At 41.5% G+C, this 26,607-nt stretch overlaps 1 protein-coding gene across 3 annotated transcripts in view; it reads left to right on the top strand.

Annotated features, from left to right (window-relative positions):
* The window catches only part of EPS8L2 (EPS8 signaling adaptor L2), a 211,625-nt gene that overhangs the window by 168,313 nt on the left and 16,705 nt on the right, over positions 1 to 26,607 (top strand). For all 3 annotated transcript variants that reach the window (XM_073554386.1, XM_073554388.1, XM_073554387.1), the window contains 17 exons: positions 5,556 to 5,717; positions 6,384 to 6,530; positions 9,363 to 9,442; positions 11,762 to 11,874; positions 12,215 to 12,294; positions 13,886 to 14,012; positions 14,257 to 14,345; positions 17,349 to 17,423; positions 17,987 to 18,135; positions 18,218 to 18,368; positions 18,992 to 19,021; positions 19,121 to 19,224; positions 19,960 to 20,068; positions 20,176 to 20,298; positions 20,619 to 20,748; positions 21,083 to 21,260; positions 23,912 to 24,044. In XM_073554386.1, coding sequence (XP_073410487.1) covers positions 5,556 to 5,717; positions 6,384 to 6,530; positions 9,363 to 9,442; positions 11,762 to 11,874; positions 12,215 to 12,294; positions 13,886 to 14,012; positions 14,257 to 14,345; positions 17,349 to 17,423; positions 17,987 to 18,135; positions 18,218 to 18,368; positions 18,992 to 19,021; positions 19,121 to 19,224; positions 19,960 to 20,068; positions 20,176 to 20,298; positions 20,619 to 20,748; positions 21,083 to 21,260; positions 23,912 to 24,044 — 1,980 coding nt within the window. The remainder of the gene's footprint in view (positions 1 to 5,555; positions 5,718 to 6,383; positions 6,531 to 9,362; positions 9,443 to 11,761; positions 11,875 to 12,214; positions 12,295 to 13,885; positions 14,013 to 14,256; positions 14,346 to 17,348; positions 17,424 to 17,986; positions 18,136 to 18,217; positions 18,369 to 18,991; positions 19,022 to 19,120; positions 19,225 to 19,959; positions 20,069 to 20,175; positions 20,299 to 20,618; positions 20,749 to 21,082; positions 21,261 to 23,911; positions 24,045 to 26,607) is intronic.

Below are 26,607 nucleotides of genomic sequence, written 5' to 3'. Positions count from 1 at the left end.
AGTTCAGCTTCTGACACGAAGTCGAGCATGCTTGAGTCCAGTTCAGCAGCCAAGTCCCACATGGTGAGTGCCACTCTCCATAGTCGCCACTCCACCAGCCCATGCAGACACTTCCCGCTGACACCATCACTGCGACTCCACCACGCCATGCCAGCCCTTCGTCCAGACACCATAGCTGAAACACGTCCCCCCTGGCTAAGCTGCGCAGGACTCCTCACCAGCTCCATCCTTCCGCCAGGCTCTCCAACTCAGAGTGAATACAAACTCACAATATCACAGGCAGTGATTGCACACCCCTAGCACACCTTTATAGGGTGTCACACCTGATACATGATTAAGTGCACAAAAACCTAAAGTGCAATATCAAAAACCACCACCGGGGACAGTCAAGACACCTTGGAACTTTCCAAAGTAAAAAAAGTTCACCCAGTGCAATTTAAAACTGTCAGATCATGACACCAAGGGTCCCAAACCTGTAGCTCAGGAGCCACATGTGGCTTGTCGTCCCATCAATTGTGGCTCGCGGCTGTCTACCAGCTTGCTGTATTAGGTCCAGGTCTAGCAAACAGGTTTGAAGAGCAAATCTCAAAATGGTGAATTTTGTGAGTAGCCCTGCACAGAAGTGCAGATGTGGATGCACATATACTGATCTTAGGGGTTTAGAGATGTTTTAGGTATGGTACGCTGGCGGATGGTACTACCTGTTAGAGGAGGTTCTTGAATCTGGATGTGACAGTGTGCTGGGAGTCCTTGATGGGAGAATACTGAATGGAGGTATTGTGGGAACTCCTGGATCTCAGTGTACTGCTTTGGAGTGCTTTCTGTGGAAAAGCTTTGGTTATCATTATACCTGTAATGGGAGCTTTGGTTGACACTACTTTGAAGGGGGTGGGAGCTTGATGTGGTTCGCGACCCTCTATCAGTGCTGAATGTGGCTTGCGACCCTCTCTCAGTGCTGAATGTGGCTCTCAAGGTCAGAAAGGTTGGGGACCACTGTTATTCACTATGCATATTACACTTTCAATTCTTATCACACTTTATACATTACATAGGAACATTTTATATTTCATATGATACAGTATATATACATATATATATATATATATATATATATATATCGCAATACTGTTCATATAACACAATTGGTGTCTTCAGGGGTAGAGACGTGACAGCACAGTCCACCACTGAGATTGTAATGAAATGTCAATGTTGCCAATAAGACTTGCCACTGCATACATAAAAGTAATGTACCGTGTTGTGCAAATGCAGAAAAAAAATGGCAATGTCATGTCAGCAGTGAGAGGGCAGCTCTATGGGCATGGAGTAGGACACTTAATCTCTCAACCAGATTCGGGAAGTTCAATTGTGGTAATTATGCCCTAGAATTTATTTTTCCCTTTAAAAAATAGCTGACAAAGTAAATAAAGAAGCTTGATTGTATCATGAAAGTCTGAATCTTGGAAGGCAATGAAGTCATGGAACATGACAACCCTTCTGAAACTGAATAAAAAATATAGAAGGGTTCAATTTCAGAGCATCATAAAACATTTTTAATTACAAAGCAATAAGGATAAGATTTCAGGTTTAGCAGGTTCAATGAAATAAACAGCCTTAGATAAGATTAAGAGGATTGTAGCCTAGGGGTAATTACACAGTCCAAAGCAGATGGTCTTATCGAATTGTTCTGGTCCTGAAGCCAAATGCATTGACTATTGCCAAAATCCCTTATTGAATAAGGCCATGAAAAGAAACTTACACATTTTTTTTAAAAAGAGGAACTGTTTCTTGCTCAAAACAATTGAGTCAAATACCTTGTAAAAATCCTTGAGCTTCCCTGATTCTCTTATTTTCCTTTTTGTTCTGTGTCACTCTATTTCAGAGATATTCTCATTTGTTTCTTTTGGAGGGTAGTATGTGGAATCTCTAATTGCAGTCCAACTGAATGTTTCTGGGTCTCCCTCACCCCAGGGCCGTGGGGTACTCGGTACCAGGCCGGTGTCAGGGGGATGGTGTGTCACAGCAGTGGTGACCCGGTCCGTGGGCCTGGACGCCCAAGTAATGGCGGGGAAATGTGACTGGTGGAATGTAGTTAATGGAATAGTTCGTGACGCCACCTGTGGTGCTCGGCAAGTGAGATGTTAGGCCGACGCTGCATGCAGATCCTCTGGGACAGATGGTGTGGTGCAGCAATGATGTTATAGCCCTCCACAGGCAGGGCTGTTGTCCCAGGGCAGAATAGGTGAAGTGACACTTAGATGGTGCAGTGTCCGGTACAGGGGATGTAGCAGTGCCAGGCAGGCGGACGCGGGAAGGAATGGAGGACACCAGGGCATGTAGTTCCAAAGCTTTACTCACAGTCTGTAGTGCCCGCTTCCGTGCCGTGTCCTCCGGGTCAGGGACTCAGTCAACCTCCAGGCAAGATGGAATGCTCCCTTCCAACACTCCGCCAACTTATGTGCCTTTTCTGAACGTCTCCTCTATAGCGCCTTTAAGTGTGAAGATCTCCTAGTACTGAGTTACACTGGAGTTCCTCCTGACAGATGTTCCCAAGAACTCTACTTGTACGGCAGACAGCTGTAGCCTGCTTCGGGGACTCTCTACTCCTGAGTCCCGGCTCTTTATCCAAATTGCTGTTGTGCCCCCAAGTCTTATATGGGAGTAGTGCATTTACAGCCCACTACTCCACCGGTGTCTGCTGCAGAACCATAAGTGTCCATACAACCTCGGGGACCAGGCCCCGGCCTTGCACTTAGAACTTCTAGGCAGGGTTCTCTCCTAACCCACGTCCTCTCTGTTCCCTTTTACTCCTTCGTTCCGTACTTGTCTTTCTTTCCTATGGAAGCTCAGGCTTCAGTTCAATGTCTTTCCCCTTCTTTGCTTTCCCGTGCCAGCTGGCTCAGATCACTGAGGCAGCCGCAGCACCCCTTCCTCCAACCCTCTTCCAGGGATCTCCACTCCTCTCCGAGTGGCTTCCTTACTCACTGACCTCCTGTCAGACTGACTTATAATCCTAAACCTTCCCACTCTTTTATGTATTCTCAACTCCACCCACCTCTCAGCACGTTTAGTGTTCCAAGCAGGGAACCACCAAAGGTGCTCTGCTTCTCTCTAAGCAAGGACCCGCAATGTAGTTTTGCTGAACTACTCTGTTGTGTGGGGTGCGAGTGTTGGAGCGTGGTCAGGAGCCTCCAACTTACCTGGATGGTGGGGCACCACACCTTAGGAGAAGGTGCAGTACCTCTGTGGCGACTGAGCCTCAGGGGCGCCACATTTCCTAATAGTCTTCTCAGGGGACGTACGCATTCACGCCTCCCTCCCAGATGCTGCCAATCACAGCTCAGCGGCCGATCTAGAAGTCTCCAACGCTACCGAGCTGTGATTGACAGTGTGTGTGTGAGGGAGGAGTGAAAGCACACCACCCCAGAGAAAACTCTGAAGAAATGCCCAGTAGGACTGCAAGCACATGGTGCTTTCTAGAAGAATGTGAATATCTCTGCAATAGCATGATGCAGTGCAAAACGGAAAATAGCAACAGAATCAGGGGAGCTCAGGAATTTTTACAAAGTATTTACCTCAATTTGATGCACAAGCAACAGGTCGTCTATAAAGGAAGCCCCAGAGTCAAAAAGCTTGGGCAGAGAATAGTTGAAATAATGGACGCTTTTTATTTTTTTTTAAATCTTTAAGAGTGAGATTTTGATTCCCACATGAAATATACATTGACTTGGATGATCTCATCTATAGAGTCAGGAAAAGGTGAATAATGTGAGCTACAACAGCTCAGTATCATTTAAACCTGCAGTCAATTTGCCATTTTTTTTAACCTCTTTTGAATGTTTATGTTAAAGATGTTGTCTACTTTGGACAATGCCTGTTTGTGCCTAACTGTTAGAATATTCCCAACTATCAGCTGCTATCTGCAGGGAAACCTGACATTTACTGTTTTGCTTCCTTGCAGTCCCTATTTTATTGTGTAATGCAGAACCAGACCCCAGATGCTTATATTCACTTTTTAATTCATAAGCAAAGGAGGCATTAAGTGCTTTGGGCATGACAGAGCACTTCCTGAGCCTCTGCCTGCCCAGGTTGTTCCTCCTCCCAGCCTCTTTTGATTACTTGTTTGATTTCCTTGCCTGGCACCTGACGTCACAAAGATGGGGCGGTATCAATCAAGTCAAAGAGGCTAATGATAAGTGTAGAAACAACCTTGGGAGGTAGAGGCTTGGGAAGTGCTCTGTCACACCCAAAGCACTTAATGTCTCATTTATATAGTATATGAATAAAAATGCTAATCACTTGGGAATGGAGCATCAGATGCACACGAGCGTATACATTGGACCAGTGCTAGCCAATGTTTTATTGGCTAACACTCGAACCAATGTTATTACTTCATATGGGGCTTTTCTGATTAGCAATTTCTTTCTCATGCCAATTCAGCGTGAGTTCAAAATGGATTGCATTCAGGTGAATGAAAGTGTGGAAAACATCAGACTGCACTCGGATGATATCCGAGTGCAGTCCAATTTCTCACACAATGGAGAAGATGGATAAATCTTGTTCTCCATCTTCTCCGCACCTGTGATTCGATTCTCTTGTCCGAAATCAGATCCATACTTTGCTGGCACAGGTATCAAACTTGGATTAGAGATTGATCTAGGTGTCATTAACATAATCAATCCGATTCTCTTTCATGAGAAAATCTACGCTCGTGTGACCCCAGCTGAAAAATGACTGTAGCAAAGGACTTTGTCATATAATCATTTTTTTAGACTACTCTATTAAAGTTTTTTGCTTTTACTCGTAGAACGGACCGACCAAGTTCTGTGGTCTGCAATAAATTAATCAGCGTCCTGCCTGTAGGCTACCATCTTCAATGCGGAAGCGATTTTCATAGGATCCTACAGTGCTTGTTCACACACTGAAAATGGTAGCAAAAAAGTGATGAACATGAATAGAGTGATTTCAAAAAATGATTATATTCAGCCCAGCATTATAATTATTTTTATAAATGGAAAGAGAAAATGCGGACGGCACCGCTGTTACCATGTGAATTCAGGTGGTGTGCGGTATTCAGAGCTCTGATGCCTGGCAGGTGTAGGTGCTGGTCCAAGGGAATCCACAATGCTGAATCGTTCCACGAAGAAGCAGAAAGATCGCACTCAACAGACTTTCACTCCATGACCCGTTGAAGCGCTGTTACAGCGCGAAACGGCCATTTTCAGCTCAATTTCCACTCCTGCTGTCACTCCCTCGGCCGACATGAATTACATGTGCCAATAAACGGGTGATTTTCTCCATCAGTCTGTTGAGTGCAGTCTTTATGCTTCTTCGTGGAATAATTATTTTTAGGTTTAACATGGGAACTTTAAGTCTAAATTGCTCCAACATTAAGTACTAGTTAGACTTGCGAAATAATGAGACATAAAATGAAACGTAGCCGTCTTACACACGTGGCTAAGAAAAAAAATTGTAGCTAAATTTCTTTTCTGTGTAAATTCTCCATACTATGTATTAATGATAGAAATATCAGCAATTATTACTTTTTGTTTTTACAGCACCTGGCAACATTTTTGATGGATAAGAATGATTCCCTCGGCACTGAGGAGGATGCTATAAAACGATTATTTCAGTTGGAAACAAAGGACAAGATCTGGGCCCAAGAAATGGTTCTTCAAGTAATGAGCACATCAATCAGCCTTCTAGACTGTGCCACACAGGTATCGTTTTTAGCGAGGAAGAAGTTGACAGCTGATTTCACTCATCCAACATTCACAATTGAAGTACGGACTAAATGTTCGGACAGGCTGCGGGTTTTGTGACCCGAATTTAATCGTCTCATTTATGCCTATGAGGTTATTGATCCTGGATCACCAGACCCGCGTCCAGTCCAGAATTCCATGAGCCGTGTGAAATGGGCCTAACGATATGTGTTTTAACTCATCTTCATAAGTGGGATTTTGTCAAACAGTTTCTTCTTTTTTTGCCGTTCTTAAGATATTAGCATTTTTTCTTTCTGTTATTTACAGTTCATTGTCTTGGAGATCGACCACTTCTGCAAGACAGCAGAATATGCACAGTGCTTAAAAGCTCTTTTCTATTGAGCTTGTAAGCACTGTCTTAAAGATGGCAGGATCACTGGTGCATGCTGTTATCTCCTAATCCAAGCCAGCTTTAGCTCAGGGCTTACAACCTAGACAGCAATGGTAGTTGGTCTCCTAGGCAAAGAGCTGGAAAATTTTGCTAATATCTTAAGAATGGATGCAAATTTTAATAAGCAGTAAAATGCAAAAGAGCTTGTCCATACAAGCGCTATGCAGCATTATCCATCTAAGACTATGGGAATAACCCTTTAAGTGACATTGTTCTTTCTTTTTTTATGACAGGAAGAACTAGAAAACTTCCCCCTCTCCATAGTCCACAAGTGCCGCAGCATCCAAGGTCCTCATCGATACCCTCACCTCCTGCTTATAGTGTGTCAGGAGGTTGACCAAAGCAAACCTGACATACATTTTTTCAACTGTGAGATAGAGGTAATCGGTAAAAAATGTCAAAAATAGTTTACAGTAATTGTAGATTGCATCCGTTTTTGCCGCTACGTTTTTCCTGCCAATAGGTGCTGAAATGAAAAAATATCTGCACCAAATACGTAGCGTGTGCCCGTAACCTTGGCATCCAATGTTATTTTACTATTTCTTAGAGAAAGTAGCAGCATTTCTACAGCTTTATTTCTTAAACAATTTCTAACCTTTTGATATACATCTAGATAAAGCATGTTGCCCATTGCTCTTTCTAACCAGCAGGCATTATGAAAATTTAAGCCAAAGAAAAATATCCTTAAAAAGAGAAGTACAGTATGATTTTAGAAATGCAATATTTCAATTCTGACAGAGCTGTATATAATAACAGCAGTTATATGGCATCATTCCACAATTAGCAGGCAATAAATGTATGCTTTCTATTATTAGAGCAATGCAATAGGCTTTTAGCTGTAATCATAGTACCATATATTGGTGCAACATTGTTGTTTTTGGATTTGCGTGTAACTCCGTGACATGTTGACGAGCATCAACAGATATGTTATAGACTGATGGGAAACACTTTCTCATGTGAATACTTCTGGATAAAGAAGGGCGAATCTGAACAGAAAAGTTTGGGGTCCCGTACCAAATACCTACTGTTCGGGCACAGACCCTGAACACAGACTACTCCAGGAAGTCTGTTACGGTTCGGGTTCCGTGCCCCGAACACTGGGTGTTTCTCGCGCTGTCATCTGCATGAGAGCACGAGAAACATGGGTGGCTCTGATCGGTGGTTAGATCAATACCACCGGTTATCAAGAATAAAGGGGTCCCTGTGTTTTTTTTTAATTATTTAAATAATTTAAAAAAAAACGGCATGGGGTCCCCCCATTTTTGACAACCAGCCAAGCTAAACCAGACAGCTGAGGGCTGGTATTCTCAGGCTGGTAAGGGGCCATGGATATTGTCACCCCAGCCTAAAAATAGCTGCCAGCAGCCGTCCAGAAAAGGCACATCTGTTAGATGCGCCAATTCTGGCACTTTGCCTGGCTCTTCTCTCTTTCCCTGTGGCGGTGGCAAGTAGGGATAATATTTGTGGGGTTTACGTCACCTTTGTATTGTCTGGTGACATCAAGCCCAAGGGTTAGTAATGGAGAGGCTTCTATAAGACAGCTATCCATTACTGATCCTAAGGTCATATTGTAAATAAGTATACAGCAAGAATAAAGTCTTTTATTTGAAAAAAAAGACACCCAGCTTTACTTTTTTCTTTAAACACAGTTATATTCACCTAAAGCTCATATAGGGGAAACCACGTCATTTTTTTAAAAAGTTATTTATTTATTTATAGAACAGACGCCGTCTTTCATCAGCGACACCAGGCGTAGACTGATAGGAGTAGTAGTCCCATCAGCCGATGCCTGTGTCCGGTGGTAAACTTTTTACTTCTTGCCACAGCTGCGGGCTCATGCTGACAGCGTGAGAACTGTAGCACTCTGAACGGCGGGAATAATCTAACCACCGATCAAAGGCAATGTTTGCCACACTGTCATGCACATGACAGCGTGGCAAACAATGTATGTTTGGGCCCACTATTCAGGTAAATGAACATTTTATAACTATTAGGCTGAACCTGCTGGACCCGAACATCCAGAGGTACGCCCATCACTACTTATGGAAGCTTTGTGAAGAAGATATCTTCTGGAAATGTCCACACTGTAAATACAATAAAGAATTCGTATTGACCAGAAGTGATGGTGGGATCTGCGATACCAATATTTTTTTTCAGAAAATTAAGCTTCTTATTGGTCCATGTTGGTAGATATTATTTTAAGCCAGTTTCATACATTCTAAATTCATTGCAGACCGCCATGCTTGGACTGGCCGTTGGTCTTTTGACCAAAACTCAACAGCTTCATAAAAATCTATGAACTCTCATATTTTGGTCAGGAGATCCCCGGCCAGTCCAATCATCACAGTGTGCACATGGACAGTGAACAGGGTTGGACTGGCCAACCAGAGAACCGGAGAATCCTCTGGTGGGCCCTGACTTCTTCTTCACCAGAGTTTATAGTACAAACCTTACAGCAACTATGGGGCTCTTGAACAGGGGAGAACCTGCTTCCACCATCTGGAATTCCACAGTATCTGAACAATCATGTGAAAATCGATCGAATCAGCAAGCAGAAACGAATCCTAACATTGTGTATGTTATGCCTACACCACTTGTTACAGTGCCTGGTAAAAATTAGTCTAGGTCCAAAAAACACTTTAATGATAATGCACTGATTTATTATACATGAAAGGTGGGCCTCAGAATCAAGTCCTCTGATGGGCCCAATGTTCTTCATTATGACACTGACTGAATGTCAGATATGTGAAATCATCTGTAATAGAAACCAGTATTTATCAAGGTCCCAAAGGTCCCTGTTCAGCTCTTGCTGGAGAAGAGGACCTTAATCTGTAATCCGTCAGCATGATTACATCCGCCAAACTATTTATATACACATGAAGTTCTTTGAAAGACAAGCCCAGCCATACCTTTACATGTCCAATCTGTTCTTCCATTACTGAGAAACTAGCGATGGAATTGATAGACAAATGAGGATGAAGATTTGAAGCCCCTGTCACTCTAGCTCTATTCCCCCTCCCAACACGCCTCCTCCTTTTTGACTGACAGCCTCTATGTTGTATGACTTTAAACAAAGGAGTCAAGCAGGAGGAGGCGGCACTGTCTGGGAAATAGAGTTGTAATGGACTCCTCAGGTTTTGTACAGATGATTTTGAACATTTTGCTGAACAACTTGTATCGATTAAATAACACCTAATATTTTATTTTTAAAGGCTGAAATGGTTCATGACGATATAGAAAGTGCACTCGCGGACATTAAACTTGGAAATAAAATGCGACCACAGACTCTCAAGTGAGTACTTCATCCAATGTTAATGAGTTATCCATCACTGTGAAAGTATGGGCAATATCAAGCATAACACCACATATGGAAATTTCACATTTTGCTTTCAGGATTGTTTAAAATTCCCAATTTTAAAAACTCCAGAGGTTGCAATTTTACACCAAATTTGTATTTGCTACACCAAATTTACACTGCATTTTAATCACTTTTTAAGAGTTTCCCGAAGGGACTTTTTGCCGCTCTATAAAGGTGCATGACTTATCGGAAAAGGGTGTGATCTAAAGTGCAACACAATACACCAAACTTTTGATGCATGTTCCTGGCACAAAGTAATACAACCAACAGTTGGTTGAAACTTTTGTTGATATCAACAAACAGTTTACAACAGTTATATGTCATAAAACTGCCTGAACTTTAGCAAGTTTTGCAACTTTGAGCTGTGCAAAAAATTTGAGACTTTTGGCGTTTTTATGCCCAGGGACAGCCAAGGGGCGAAGAGCGCCACATAAATTCCTTATGTCAGATGCATGTCAGTCTCTGAATGTGGTAGCATGTGGCTGCTGAAAGATTTACCAAATTAACAGGCTTAATGAATTGCCGGTCTTAAAATTAGACCAGATTATCCAACAGAGGGAATAAACAATCTCCTTTCTTCTTATGCCACTGAAGTTTTTAAATTTCTTTTTAACTTTTTAATTCATCACTATATCCACATCTGAAAGCGTCATCTGCCAATTTCATTGTCATTACGATTTTTAAGATAAATATTAAAATTATTAGTCTCTGTAAAATCTTTAAGGATCTCTCTAAAAGTAATATTTTGTGTGGGCAGAAATAGCCACATTGGCTGCTATGTCAGTACTCTCGCCCCCGCTTGTGTATCGCCTGCACGTAAGGACTTTAGCACAGAAGAAAGCTGTAAAATCAGGCACAGTGGTAAATATGTGACACATAGCACAAGGTCGAAATTTATTACACACTGTTATAAACACAGAAAATATCATGAAATGAAGAGTCTACAAGGTAAAATGCTGATGTCTGATTTTCAGGGAGCACATTTTGAAAATTTACAAATACAATTTTTGCGCCCTGGAATTTTCTGTTTGTATTCTTGTCTTCCATTTTATATGTTTATGGAAAATTGCAAATATCTTTAAGCTGTAAGCTGTGGTGTAAGAAAAAAAAAATACTAGAGAAAATGCATACTTATAAACTGCTTCAAACTGATGGACTGGAAGGGATGGAAGTTTATATAAAATGTATATGTCGTAGCATACCTAGGATCAAAGTTGGGGTAGGATTTTGATTACCATACTCAAAATCAGCGATTTTCACACCAGTCTTGATGAGGGGGTGTGCTGGAGTCAGACGATCTGGATTCATAAAGAAGCACATACCTCATTTATTAAGAGATGGTATGGGAGCTCAATAGGGGCACGACATCACAGCTTGTCTAATTCGTAATTAGCGGTGGCCTTCCTTACACGTGAAATTTTACTCCATTCTCTGACTGGAGTAAGATATGTGGGGATACGCATGGAGTTGCATGCCACTCGTCAGACGCTCCTGATTCAAAAAGAGTCTGCCCGGCTCCTCCAATTTTGTTGGCGCTGGGCAAAACTGGAGTAAAAAGTTTCAAAAAGTAGCAAAACTTTTGCCCAACTACACTTTCCACAAAAATTTAGCAATTTTATTGTGCAGAAATTTAGAATATGTTCACACAGCAAACATAATATTTTGGACAAGAGAGGACCTCTATCAAGTAAAACTGTGTATGACCTTTATCAATTAAAACTGTGTATGGTGTAGTACAATTGTTTCCGGAGGAGTTTCTCAGGCAGTGACTGTCCTGCCCCACACATATAGAGCCCGATTCATTATTTGCAATATATTGAAGTCACGTTTTTCTTTATTTTCTTTTCTTTTTGTGGTATTCGCTGATGTTTTTTGCAAAATGACCCATGCGATTCATTAATTCGGCAAAAATTCCAAAAATCCTTTTTTTATTTCTTCAACAAGTTTTTGAGACTTTTGAGCACCAAAAGTTGCAAATCCTTTGAAAATGCATAGAATTGTAAACTCCTCCAAAATCCCTATTCCATGGGGGACTGGAGTGAGATGTGTCCAAAACAAAGTGACATTTGGTACAAGTTGCATTTCATGGAATCGATCTAAAACATCTTAAAAACCAAAGTTGTCGAAGAAAAGTAAAAAGAGGAACAAAAAACAACTTAAAAAGATGCAAATAAAAGTCACAATAAAAGGTGGAAATTGCTCCAGAAAAGTAGAGAAACAGAATAAACATGTTTATGTTAACTTATTCTACAGAGCTAATCAGGAAAGAATCAGGCAAAGAGAATCAATCCTCCCTCCTACCACTGCGCCCAAGTCAGTCATGCGAGATAAAAAGAACCGCGTCATCCCTCCAAATTCAGAAATTGGTAAGTTCTCATCCTCAGGATGGTCCGCACTTTATGCCACAGAAGAAATGATACTAACTAAACCTTGTGTTGTTCATTATTATGTTGTGTTTGCAAATCTGCAAATCATACCATTGGAGCCACTTGTGCAGCCATACGGGGGCCCAAGAGGTAAGGGGGCCACTTCTACCTCCAAAGCAGGAGGAATTGTACATTATGATGAGTTATTGGACTGCAAAGGGACCACATATTGCTCTGATTCTTAGACAACCTTTTAAGCATCCGTAATCCACCTCTTAGTTCTTGCTTTCTTTTTTCTTCATTTTCTATGTAAAAAATATATGTTTAATAATTTTTTTAGAATTTGACCGAAGAAGTAACATGTCTCAAGAAGCAGAAGAATCACGAGAGGCTCTGGCAAAGAGGATTGAGAGAGACACAGTAAGCTGATTTTTTAGACTTTATTCAGTCAATTATTTCCTACCCTAAGTTTTATGAGCAGTGACCTCTCCCTTCCACCCTATGTGATTCCGACTATAATGGGGGCAAGGGTGCCCATACATATTAGAGATTTTGTGAGGACCAGAGATTATGTGTGGGGAGGTGGCAGGAGATTACAGGGGGGGGCATTTATATGGCTACACCTAGGTGGGCCATTTATATGGATACACCTAAATAAAATTGGAATGGTTGTGTTATCAACTTCCTCTTTGTGGCACATTAGTGTATGGGAGGTATAAACTATGGCAGCCCAAGGAGAGCCTCAAGTTCAGTTTAAGCTTGTCCTGGTTGGTGATGGTGGTACAGGCAAAACAACCTTTGTAAAACGTCACTTGACTGGTGAATTTGAAAAGAAATATGTGGCCACACTTGGTGTCCACCCACTGGTGTTCCATACCAACAGAGGTCCTACTGTATTAAATTTAACGTATGGGATACTGCTGGTCAGGAGAAGTTTGGTGGTCTTCGTGATGGTTAGGAAACTGTTCATGTAGGAATGCTCGGACCTGACACCCATAATTGATGGTATGGTGTGGTATATGGGGTACAAAGATAGAGGGGCTATTCTTCATCAATGGAAACCTCAATGCCACTGGATATCTGAAATTGCTACATAATGATGTGTTGCCCTCTTTATGCACTGAAGATGGCACGTTCCCTGAGTTTTTCCAGCGAGATGGTGCACCACCACATTATGGGCGTCAGGTCTGAGCATTCAAACAAGGAATCTGACCCCCCTTAGACTAGCATTTCTTCTGTGGTGTTGCTATCAGTGTGTCAAGAGTGGGAGAAGAGGGTTGCATTGACAATCCAACACAATGGGCAGCACTTTGAACACATTTTATAAGTGGTCATAAACTTGTAAATAACTCATGAAAGAATAAAGTTACGTTAAAACCAAGCACACCATTGTTTTTCTTGTGAAATATTCAATAAGTGTGATGTGTCACATGACCCTCTTCCCATTAAAAAAAATAAAGTTGGATCCAAAATGGCCGACTTCAAAATGGCCGCCATGGTCACCAGCCATCTTGAAAAGTTTCCCCCTTCCCATATATTAATATGCCACAAACAGGAAGTTGTTGTCACAAACCATTCCCATTTTGTTTAGGTGTATCCAAATAAATGGCCTATCCTATAGATAGGAGATGTATGGATGGGACAGGTTATGGACAGGCTTGTAACAAGTCATTATTAGCACTGGAACTTGGGCTGTGGGCAGCCAAATAGGGGACTGGTAAATGGGAAAGGAAGGAAGAGTTGGATTATTGGGGCAGCAAAGTTTACGATAGGTTGGAGTGGTACAAGATGGAAGGCTGCAGAAAAGGATGATAAAATAACATTTTACAGAAAAGGATGCTACAGATTGCACTAGCATTTTTGTTGCTTATAAAGTTGAGAAAAGAGGATCAAGATTTTTTTTAAAAATGGAAGACAGCAGGAGGTACTGCAGTAAGGGTCAGAAGTGGTGTTCAAAGTGCAGATAGTACACAATATTAATTATTATTTTATATACCTATTTCTAATCTAGCAATGTTTAAACTGCACACTGGATGACATAGAGTATTTTGTGGCAAAGCTAAAAAAAGCAGCACAAGCTTTCCAGCAACTGGACCAGAGAAAGAAAGGCAAAAAGAACAAAAAGAAAGGACCTGCAGGTAAATCCGCCACATACATGTACTGCTTAGGTGCTTCTGAATGACACTTTCTACAGATACACCTTTATACTCTATAAGTACTTGGGACAGTACTGTCATTGGTTTCTACCTTGTATTCTAAATATATATACGGTATATAATAATATATATGAGTGGACTCATATTAGATATTAAAAATATATTAATATCCTTATAAGGCAAACGTTGTTTCATCCAATATGGGTTTATTTTTCCAACCCCACAGAGGGAGTCCTGACACTGCGATCTAAACCACCCACTGAGAAGGAGTTCATAGACTGCTATCAGAAGATGAAGCTGGCCTTTAACCTGTTGGTAAGGAACCACATTTAACGATTTGGTAGTTCATTATCACACTTTGACCACTTCTTATGACATTCAGGGGTCGATACAGCAAAGTGTTTACACTAGAAAACTGTCGTAAAACTCTTTGAATAGTCTCAAATGTTTTGCGCTAACGTGTAGTTGCGCTATAAATTCCATCTTTTGGAGTTTTCATGCCAGTTTCAACCAGCTCCGCCAAAATGCCTGTGGTGTGTGGCTATGCCTCCCCCCCATCAAATTCTTCAAAAGTGGCAGCGTTTCTTATACCAGAAATGTTACTCCAGTCTTAGACCGGAGTAATGTTTCTGGTGCAGTGCACATGGAGGTGCACGTCACTGATAAGATGCACTAAATTTATCGATGTGGCTTGCATCTCTTAAATTCAGAACATTATTCCTGCTCGACCCTCATTAAGATTGGTACTCACTTAATGGATTGCAGCCTTAGTATACAGATCTCATACATAAAGAACTGCAAAAGTTGCCCCAAGTGTCCTAACCACGGACTAATGTAGACAGTCCAAAACAGAAAGGTGTCGAAAGGTAAAAGTTGCAACTGGATCCAAAGTCCCCGGCTTCAAGATACCAGTATTACAAAGAGAATTAGAAAAATACAGGGTGCTCCATAGTGTAGACATGTAAACACAACAGTGTGTCACACATACGTAGACATACGTGCTGGAGATAATGATCACTTATATGAGATGTGCGTCTACCCGCACAACATCTTGGGATATAGAAGTATGAGCTCCAGCTCTTGGCGTATACCTGGTCATGCTTGGTCATTTTTAAACACAGAATGAACGTTGCAAAAACAAAACCCAAAAAGCAATGTCGGAAGGTTGCGGGTTTTTTTTCTCTATTTCACCACTTTTACCAATTTCCAATAAATTGTATGGTACAATGAATGGCGTCATTCAAAACGACAACTAGTCCTGCAAATAAGGCCGGTTTCACATTGGCGTTTCATGCAGCAGCGTCGGCCTGTGCACGGCCACCGCTAAGCCCCGCCCGCTGACGGTGCACCGACCTTCGCCAAACGCACCGTGTTTGCATTTTGGTGCACTCGGCGCACCGTCAAAAGGACGCATGCGCCAGAAAACGCATATCTGCGCACGGCCTGCGTTCCCAATGCTAAAGATAGGGGACGCAGGTCACATGCAGCGTCATGCGCCCATAGGTGGAGCTACCGGAGGAGGCGCGGCAGGGGCGGGGCTTAGCGGAGGTCGTGCGCAGGCCGACGCTGCTGCATGAAACGCCAATGTGAAACCGGCCTAACAAGCCCTCATATGGCCATGTCGAAGGAGCATTAAAAAATATATATAGCGATTGGAAGAAGGGTAGAAAACCAAAGTAGGAAAAATGGAAAATCAATGGTCGTGAAGTTGGTTAAGAGAAAGTTTTATCATGTTAAGATATTTACTGTAAGGAACGTATCTCTGAATGTAGGTAGAGAAAAATAATGCACACAGAAAGCCTCTGAAACCTTCTGCTCACTAACACATTGCCCCTTTGGGGCTGCTGGCACACTGTCCGAAGTGGGGACTATGAGTAAGACGTAATGGAACTTCATTAAGGAAACATAGATGTTAAGGATAAAGAGATACAGACCTCTTTATTAATGACAGATCATTTTACTCTCTGTTAGGTTATGAAATATAGATTAACATGTAATATTGATTATCTGGAAACATGTGTGGGGTATTAACTTTATAAGCACTGTGTTAGGGCAGGCGGAATGCACAAAATAATAAAATGATAGTAAGATGCGTCTGCAGCCCGGGGTCCACCATGCAGAGGTTGTAAACTGCTGCTTAGTAATGGCGGATGTATATAGCGATATACAAAAGGTCACACACGGGTTAACGCTACCCGGTGTGAACAGGAGCGGACTCTGATACGTCACAGAGCCGCAGTACTGCAGAACATAAATGCTGGAGCCTGCTAAAACACGCAGCACTCAGCAAGAGAGCGCTCGGTATATGGTCACAGAACTCAGCCCCAAGGACACGAGGTCTGAGTCCCTCTAGACCTACTGAGCGTGCGGCGTTGCACCTGCGGACGCCTCTAATGACGCTAACCACCGAGGAGTGCAGACTAAGTGAACCGTGGCGTACAGACAAAGCCACCGGTGGATGCTGATGCCAGTCTCTGACTCTGCCTCTACCTGGACCTCAGCCTGGGCACTAGCAGGCTAGGCTACACAACACATGCGTACCAAGGGTAGGGGTTTCATAATGAGACATTCATACATGCATACAACACTCACTCCACATGGTCTAATCTTCTTCTATATTAGCGCACGGACGTGCGGTCGTGTGATCCTTTTATAGACGCAGCCTTCCGGGACCTTCCTGATGGCCCAATCCGAGCTGCAATAGGACCTGAGCATGTGACCTCCGACCTCCAATGAGAGGTCGTCCCACGGGCATGCTCAGTAGGAGAAAAGCAGCACTTAGTCCCAGGAGCGTCTGCTCGCCGCTGACTCATGCATGGTACAGTAGCTGAGCCTAGAGTAGCAACCAGATGCCTAACATTGGCCTGGGCAAGATGCTGGGACCAATGTTTCTGCTAAGCAGGAACCTCTGTGGCCGTAGAGGAATGAGAGACCACAGAGGACATGACTTGAGATTCCCCCTGTGCAGTGAGAGAATCTTGGCGCCTAACACACTGGCACTTTATTCTATTTGCTGCATTCCATTAATCCTTCCCCATGAATGACTTTTCTATGGACACTGTGCTTTACACCCGTGTCGTCAAAAAAGTCTGACATATTGTGTGCACAAGATAAACAGAGATGCCCCCCTTTGCATTGGCAGGAATACCCCTCGCACATTCAACACATATATTGTCAATTTAAAGGAGTCATACCGCCTTCTTAAAGGGCTTCTCCACATTACACAAACCTTTACAATTGTAAACTGGAAAATCTTCATATTTGTATCATTTTGCTGCTCAATACAACTTACGTTAAGAAAAACTTATTTCTTTTCAGGCCAAGTTACAGAAACATATTCAGAACCCAAGTTCAGCTGAACTGGTCCACTTTCTCTTTAACCCACTGGAAATGGTAATTGCTTTTATCACTGACTTATAATAACTCCATGACTTTTATATATAGACCTTTCAATACTGTTTGTTCATGGCTGTACATTTTCATGGCATTTAAGTCCAGGGCTAAATTATATGTGCATTGTTCACCTAGCTATTGATGGTAAAAAAAATTGGTGGGCAGTATCACACATTGGTTTTTATGAAAAAATGCACATTTTTTCAGTGTTTTTACCGAAAAAAAAAAGGAATTGAAAAAATAGCTGACAATAGAAGTTTGTAATAAAACATGTGCTATCTTTTGCAAGCCAACAAAACTAAATGAAATTGGGAAGGATGGCTTTTTTATGAATTGACAAAATGAGTCAAATATTGCACATCAGAATAATTTTTGGTTCAACGAATCAAGAGTAGAAGCTAAATAATAGTCAGAAGCTAGCCAAGCTACATGGACCACCAAAGCTTTCAGCCCACAAACAAAAAAGCTACAGAATGTATACATAGATCTGAGCGTAAGGATCAAACAACCAGATCTAAGAGATGTGTGTCGTCTTAACATCTTCTTGATGTGGTGTCTTGTAGATAGTAGAAAGCTCTGGAGGACCTGATTTAGGAAGAGCTATTACATGTCCCCTCCTGTCCAAAGAAGCTACGGACTTCTTGAGGGGTCATCTAACTCCAAAAGAAATGAAACTCTGGGAGTCCATGGGAGAGAGATGGACTAAGCCAAGGTAAATAAGCATCATTTTAATATTTCTGACATTAATTTCTGTTTTCAGTGAGGGTAACTAATTTTGCTGTTTAACTTTTCAGGTCAGAATGGCCAAGGGAACCTATAATTCCACAATACATACCCAAATTCAATAGTGGATGGCTACCGCCAATAGAAATCTTCCTAGGAGCACCTTGGGAGCTAGACATAATACACCCATCAGAGCCTAACAAACTCCTCATACTAGACGAGGTATGTGAATTATTTATTCTTCAAAATAATTTTTCGTGCTTTTTAGTAAAAAAGTCTGCTCACATCTTAGTCAACGGACCAGATTTGCTGCTACGACTAGGAAAGAATTATGTTGTTGGTATTACCACCACTAAAATAGTGATAGGTGCTCTCAGATTTTCAACACTACAACTTCATGTGATTGAGAAATTAATTCTAACCAAAGGTAAGATTAACACTGAAACGTCTAGAAAGTGATTTAGAAAAATAGTTAGTTGCTTAGTCCTACTTATTGCCATCCTTCCTAGTGTTCTCCTCACCAATCATATAGACAAAGCAGAAGTTTGACTTCAGGGCTAAAGACTCAAAACGTATTGTTGTTCTCTAACATCAACTAGACTATTTTTGTGAAGGCACATATCTCCTTGACAAGGGAAATGGCATAGGAAGTTGTATATTGCTAGGTGGAATAAAGAGGAAAACATATCAGCTTTGTGCTTTCATAAAAAAAACACAAAAGCTAACTATAAGAGACAAGTCAGGAAAGCAAAAAGGTCTCCAGCTACATAACTCACCATTTCCAATGCCATTGTTTTGGCAGACCATTATAATTAATAATTTCCTTTTTTTTGCACCCACCAAAGCCAATGGAAAATCTTGGACCAAGGAACAATGTAAGATATATTTTTTTTCTATTTCATTATGTTGCCATCTCAATTGTTAAAACCCCCCCAGATATGATGATGCTGTCATGTCTTCATATTGTCTTTCAGTTTCCTCCTCCTAACGGTAATCCTTACAGGACACCATCATTCAAACAGCAGACCATTCCTACAGAAATAAAATCAGACTACAGCACAAGCCCGAAAATCACAACGTGAGTGGTGATAATTTGTTGTGTTTGCCAACCAGTCTTAGACATGGATCCATAAATAAATACTGACAGTGGCGTAGCGTGGGTTGTCAGGCACCGGAGGCAAAGTAAATGTTTTGTGCCCACCAACTTGTGGACCCTTAGCTCTCCTCAAGTCCCTTCCTCCAGTCCAGTATTGAATCCCCTATCCCCCAAGCACATGTATTGCATTTTAAGAAAAAATTGTGATTTAATTATAGTTTCCCCTTTGATTCTCTAGTTTTGTTTTTTGCTAAAATCCAACATAAAATGTCAAAAGTAAATATTTACGGTATATATCATATTTTATACAGTTTTATGTTATTACATTCCTTATGTTATATTTATTTATATTTTATCACAAACTATTACAACAGAACTATTGGACTGCAAAAAGCCCGTATACTGTGCTTGCACAGAGGCCCTTTCCTGTCTGAGTCCGTCATTGCATTAACTGTCATCTTTATCAATGCTTATGCAGACGATGAAAAACTCATTGCAAATGTTTTGATCTGCATAGACAGCACAGGATGGGTGCTCAATGTGCTGTTCTAAGGAGAAGCACAGCTTCATGGCATCACTTGACAGTGGGGGAAAAGGTGGTCCAAATTTTGCACTCCCATAGACTCTGTGACCTCCCTTCCATCCCATAAAAATGTATAAATCGTTACAAATGCAGCAAACAATAAGTGTATACCTTATGTATTTCTCAATAAACAGTTATGATGCACCAGTTCCGGCACAGCCACAGAAATGCGCCAAAATTCGCTATGATTTCACCGCTCGAAATGCCACTGAGCTTTCAGTGCTGAGAGATGAAGTCCTGGAGGTAAGCATTCCCTATAATCAAAAGTTTCAATAAAAAAATAATAAACATATTAAAATTAATTCCATCAAGAATCCACATTTCTAAGGATGTGAATTCTTATTTTGTAGATTCTGGAGGACAATAAGCAGTGGTGGAAGTTAAGAAACAGGATTGGGCAGGAGGGGTATGTCCCATATAATATCCTAGATGTTGTGTCTACTGATGAAACCGATCAATTGGACGGTCACAGTGTAAGTGCACCACTGAAAATACATTCATTAATCATGAATCATTTACCAAAACACTTTTACAGCCTTTTAGAAATCTAAATTAAGATGCCTATCCAACAAGGACTGGCTACCAAATAATACCGAACTGTGCTGAGGAAGGTGAAAGCTCATAATTGTTATTTTGTCGTTGAAGACTTACCTTATTTTTCAAAACATACCGTATATTTTTTTCTTTTTTTACAAAATGTGTAAATTTCTATAAAAAATAACATTTAAATACATTAAATCAAATTAGTGTAAACTTATTTGCCCTTTTAAATATTTATCTGTTTTATGTTCAGGCTGGGCCCAAGTACAAAGGAGATACAAGCTCCAGAGGTCCCATTAGCCCAGTATATAAGATTCCCGGTAGTTATGCTGGTGATAAATGGGGGAGTGAGACGTCTGGATGGTCAAACAACAAGAAGGAGCGTAAGTTTCCCTGAAATCTTGTATGTATGCATTTAATATGGTGAATTTAGTCTTCGTCATCTCGCTTCCTAGGAATTAAGAAGTAAGGAAAACCCAGAGCTAATATAGAGCAGATCTACAGCAACCAAATGTGCAAATAATCACAGCCAATTCCATGTGTATTCTTCTTGAGTTGTTGGATTCTCGGAATTGTATAACTGTGCACGGACACTCATTGTTTTACATAGTTGTTATCCGTGTAATTTCAGCCTTTGCATTAATGGGCTGTCATATCCTAGTTTATAATGAAGGGTGAAGGTGTCGACGGAGGATAACAGGTCTGTTATTCTTACAGAGATAATTCACAATATGGATGAACTGAACGATGAACTCCTGAAGAAGCTGACAACACAGCAGGCACCTAAAAGGAATTTTGCTGTACCAAAACCTCAACAAGTGCATGTACCATTAACTTTCGATTCAGAGCCAGAGGAAGTCAAAGCTTGGCTTGAAGCCAAGGGCTTTAGTCAAGGGTAAGTAACAAAAATCACATTTATGGTCATCGGCAAATATGCCAGTGATGTATAACTGTAAACAAGGCAGTCTACTCTCCCCTTGTCATGGTCCTCGCTATTATATCCCGTACTTCCATAAATTAATGTTGGACAGCAGGGTGTCACTCATAAAGTGCAGCCCTCATTAACCACGTTTGTCTATGTATTGCACAGTGGGACATTCATTTGAAAGGCCAGCATGTAATACTAAACTTCACCCACAGAGGCCGCCAGCACTCTCTGACAATAACAACATGGAACAGTAAAGTGACTGTATCTTCCTCATGTATAGTCACCATACCTGGTACACACTTTAAAATGGATTTGTCACCAGGTTTTTGCTATGAAATCTGAAAGCAGCATGATGTAGGGGCTGAGATCCTGATTCCAGCGATGTGTCACTTGCTGGTCTGCATGCTGTCATTTTAATACAATCACTGTTTTATCTGTTGCAGGTCTAGCAGTGCTCAGAATGCTGAGCTCTGTATAATCCTGCCCACAGCACTGATTGCCAGCTTTGTCTACACTTTATACTAACAGAAACCTGCTAATCAGTGCTGGAGGCAGGGTTATACATAGCAGTTGACTACAAGACACCTAGTCCTGTAATAATCTCCTGCTGATAAAACATTTATTTTATTAAAACAGCAACACACATCCGTGTAAGTAACAAATCACTGGAATCAGAGTCTCAGCCCCTACATAGTGCTGCTTTCAGATTGCATAGAAAATAAATGCTGACAGATTCCCTTTAACTCAAGTAGCTTGTGCAAAGCCTTGCATAAAAGCTCTATTAAAGGTTACCAGAAATGCAACTACAATTCCTTTACACCCCGGTTGACCTATCTATAGCTGATCAAATCGAGATAACATTTTCTGGATAGAATAGTGTAACGCAAGTGACAATGACATGCTTGACAATGTGAACACTACACTACCGTTCAAAAGATTAGGGTCACTTATAAATTTCCTTATTTTTGAACGAAAACCACAGTTTGTTCCAATGAAGCTAACATTAAATGATTCAGAAATACACTGTATACATTGTTAATGTGGTAAATGACTATTCTAGCTGCAAACGTCTGGTTTGTAATGCAATATCTTCATAGGTGTATAGAGGCCCATTTCCAACAACCATCACTCCAGTGTTCTTATGGTACTTTGTGTTTGCTAACTGTGTAAGAAGGCTAATGGTTGGTTAGAATCCCTTGAAAACCCTTGTGGAAGTATGCTAGCACAGTTGAAAACAGTTTGGCTGATTAGAGAAGCTATAAACCTGACCTTTCTTTGAACTAGTTGAGAATCTGGAGCATTACATTTGTTGGTTCCATTAAACTCTCAAAATGGCCAGAAAAAAAGAACTTTCATGCGAAACTCGACAGTCTATTCTTGTTCTTAGAAATGAAGGCTATTCCATGTGAGAAATTGCCAAGAAACTGAAAATTTCCTACAACAGTGTGTACAACTCCCTTCAGAGGAGAGCACAAACAGGCTTTAACCAGAGTAGAAAGAGAAGTGGGAGGCCCCACTGCACAACTGAGCAACAAGACAAGTACACTAAAGTCTGTAGTTTGAGAAATCAGCGCCTCACAGGTCCTCAACTGGCAGCTTCATTAAAAAGTACACGCAAAACGCCAGTGTCAACGTCTGCAGTGAAGAGGCGACTCCGGGATGCTGGCCTTCAGGGCAGAGTGGAAAAGAAAAATCCATATCTGAGACTGGCTAATAAAAGGAAAAGATTAATATGGGCAAAAGAACACAGACATTGGACAGAGGAAGATTGGAAAAAAGTGTTTTGGACAGACCAATCCAAGTTTGAGGTGTTTGGGTCACACAGAAGAACATTTGTGAGACGCAGAACAACTGAAAAGATGCTGGAAGAGTGCCTGACGCCATCTGTCAAGCATGGTGGAGGTAATGTGATGGTTTGGGGTTGCTTTGGTGCTGGTAAATTGGGAGATTTGTACAAGGTAAAAGGGATTTTGAATAAGGAAGGCTATCACTCCATTTTGCACCGCCATGCCATACCCTGTGGACAGCGCTTGATTGGAGCCAATTTCATCCTTGAGCAGGACAATGACCCAAAGCACACCTCCAAATTATGCAAGAACTATTTAGGGAAGAAGCAGGCAGCTGGTATTCTATCTGTAATGGAGTGGCCAGCGCAGTCACCAGATCTCAACCCCATTGAGCTGTTGTGGGAGCAGCTTGACCGTATGGTACACAAAAAGTGCCCATCAAGCCAAACCAACTTGTGGGAGGGGCTTCTGGAAGCATGGGGTGAAATTCCTCCAGATTACCTCAGCAAATTAACTGCTAGAATGCCAAAGGTCTGCAATGCTGGAATTGCTGCAAAGGGAGCATTCTTTGACGAAAGCAAAGTTTGAAGGAGAAAATTATTATTTCAAATAAAAATCTTTTTTTCGAACCTTGTCAATGTCTGGACTGGATTTTCAATTCATTTGGCAACTCATTTGATTAATAAAAGTATGAGTTTTCATGGTAAAAAACACCAAATTGTTTGGGTGACCCCAAAATTTTGAACGGTAGTGTATATATACAGTATGAGCCAGTAAGGGTCATTCTATAGTGGTCATGCAACTTTAATGGATATTGTCCCTTCTCTACAGAACCTCAGGACAGTTGGGAATATTAAATGGTGTACAACTTTTCTCTCTTAATAAAGAAGAGCTGAAGAAAGTCTGTGGAGAAGAAGGTGCAAGGGTCTATAGTCAGCTGGCTGTGCAAAAGTCTCAATTAGAGGTAAATGCAGTTACTATTAAACATTTACATCCATTGTGGTGACTGTGAGTCAGGTACCTTAGATAAGGTGAACACACAATATATCCAATTTCTAATGTCCTCCTCTGCAGAAGGATGGCGACACATGGCAACATAATTATAGACCCCCTCCTTCCTGCAATGAGGAGAAAATCACAGCAATGTCACAGTACAGGGATAATAAACACAAAGATTTCACAGTACAGGGATAACAAACACAATGACGTCACAGTACAGAAATAATAAGCTTCACAGTACAGGGTCACTAAACACATTGATGTCACCATACAGGCATAATACACACCGTAATGTCACAGTAAAGGGATAATAAGCAGTGATGTCATAGTACAGAGATAATAAACACAGTGATGTCACAGTACATGGATAATAAGCACAGTGATGTCATAGTGCAGACATAATAACATAGTGATGTCACAGTGCATGGATAACAAACAGTTATGTCACAGTACAGAGATAATAAACACAGCAATATCACACTACAGGGATAATAAAAACAGTGATGTCACAGTACAGGAAGAATAAACACGGTGATGTCACAGTACAGAGATAAACACAGTAATGTCACAGTAAAGGGATAATAAGCAGTGATGTCACAGTACAGTGATAAACACAGTGATGTCACAGTACAGGGATAATAAACACAGTGATGTCACAGTACAGGGATAATAAACACAGTGATGTCACAGTACAGGGATAATAAGCACAGTGATGTCACAGTACATGGATAATAAAAACAATGATATCACAGTACAGGGATAATAAACACAATGACGTCACAGTACAGAAATAATAAACACAATGACTTCACAGTACAGGGTTACTAAACACATTGATGTCACCATACAGGCATAATACACACCGTAATGTCACAGTAAAGGGATAATAAGCAGTGATGTCATAGTATAGAGATAATAAACACAGTGATGTCACAGTACAGGGATAATAAGCACAGTGATGTCATAGTGCAGACATAATAACATAGTGATGTCACAGTGCATGGATAACAAACAGTTATGTCACAGTACAGAGATAATAAACACAGCAATGTCACAGTACAGGGATAATAAACACAGTGATGTCACAGTACAGGAAGAATAAACACGGTGATGTCACAGTACAGAGATAAACACAGTAATGTCACAGTAAAGGGATAATAAGCAGTGATGTCACAGTACAGTGATAAACACAGTGATGTCACAGTACAGGGATAATAAACACAGTGATGTCACAGTACAGGGATAATAAACACAGTGATGTCACAGCACAGGGATAAAAAACACGGTGATGTCACAGTAGAGGGATAAAAACAGTGTATCACAGTACAGAGATATTAAACACAGTGATGTCACAGTACAGGGATAATAAACACAGTGATGTCTCAGTAAAGGGATACTAAGGGGGCGGGGTCTGCGTGCTGAAGATGGAGGGAGTGTGATTCCAGAGCTCCAGTGACTCCAGACTTACATCGGCTCATATCGGCATTCAGCAGCTTCCTCGACTGCCATGCAGTGCACCGCCGGCTTCCTAACACCCCCGGGCACATGATGACCCGTGGTAGAACACAGAGAAAGGCTTCTCCTCCGCGCCTGCCTGACTTCTTTCTGAGGACTCAGACTGCACATGCAGCAGGGAAAATGGCAGCAGCTTCCCCTCCCACAGGATCATCTCGTTCCTCCCACAGCTCTCAGTGCTCAGAGAGAGGTGAGACCTCAGCAGATTCACATCACAGTAACTCTGCACCTATAGGGCATGTCACACTAAGAGATATCGCTAGCAATATCGCTATAACTAGTGACGTTATAGCGATATTGCTAGCGATATCTCTGTGTCTGATACTTACAGTACCTACGACCGGCTCCCCCGCTGGTTATCGCTGATCGCGCGAGAACGTTCAGGACTGTTTCTCGTCGTCAGCTTCCTGTGGCGCTTCCTGCTGTGAGGACGAGCGACGCGTGGAGCCGGGCGGGAGGACGCAGGATCGCCTGGTGTGACAGGTAAGTAGCGATCCCCGTCCCCAGCGATGTCGCTAGTGAGATCTGCCTGTGTGGCAGCTCACTAGCGACCACTTAGCGATGTACCAGCGATCCTGACCGCGTCATATCGCTGGTCGGGATCGCTGGTACATCGCTAAGTGTGACAGTACCATATGACTAGGGGGGACATGAGGGATTTCCTGGCATCTATACGCACTTCTTTAAGGGAGGACATGCAGGACATGTTAAAGGAGATAAGAGAAGTTAACTCTTTAGGAGTACGTACAGACCACTTAGAAAACAAGATGTCTGAGTATGTTTTCTGTTATCAACGCTCTTGTGGATGAGAATCAAGCCATGAAAGGTAGATTGGCAGGGGTATTTGATAAAATACATGATCTGGAGGACAGATCTAGAAGAAATAATCTTCGTATAAAGGGCATGTCACACTAAGAGATATCGCTAGCAATATCGCTATAACTAGTGACGTTATAGCGATATTGCTAGCGACATCGCTGTGTGTGATACTTACCTACAACCCGCTCCCCCGC

The sequence above is a fragment of the Dendrobates tinctorius genome, unplaced genomic scaffold (assembly GCF_039654945.1).
Source record: "Dendrobates tinctorius isolate UK_male_01 unplaced genomic scaffold, ASM3965494v1 ptg000211l, whole genome shotgun sequence".
In the NCBI taxonomy this organism is placed as follows: domain Eukaryota; kingdom Metazoa; phylum Chordata; class Amphibia; order Anura; family Dendrobatidae; genus Dendrobates; species Dendrobates tinctorius.
Note: the sequence above shows the minus strand (reverse complement) of the source record. Positions and strands in the feature narration are given on the sequence as shown.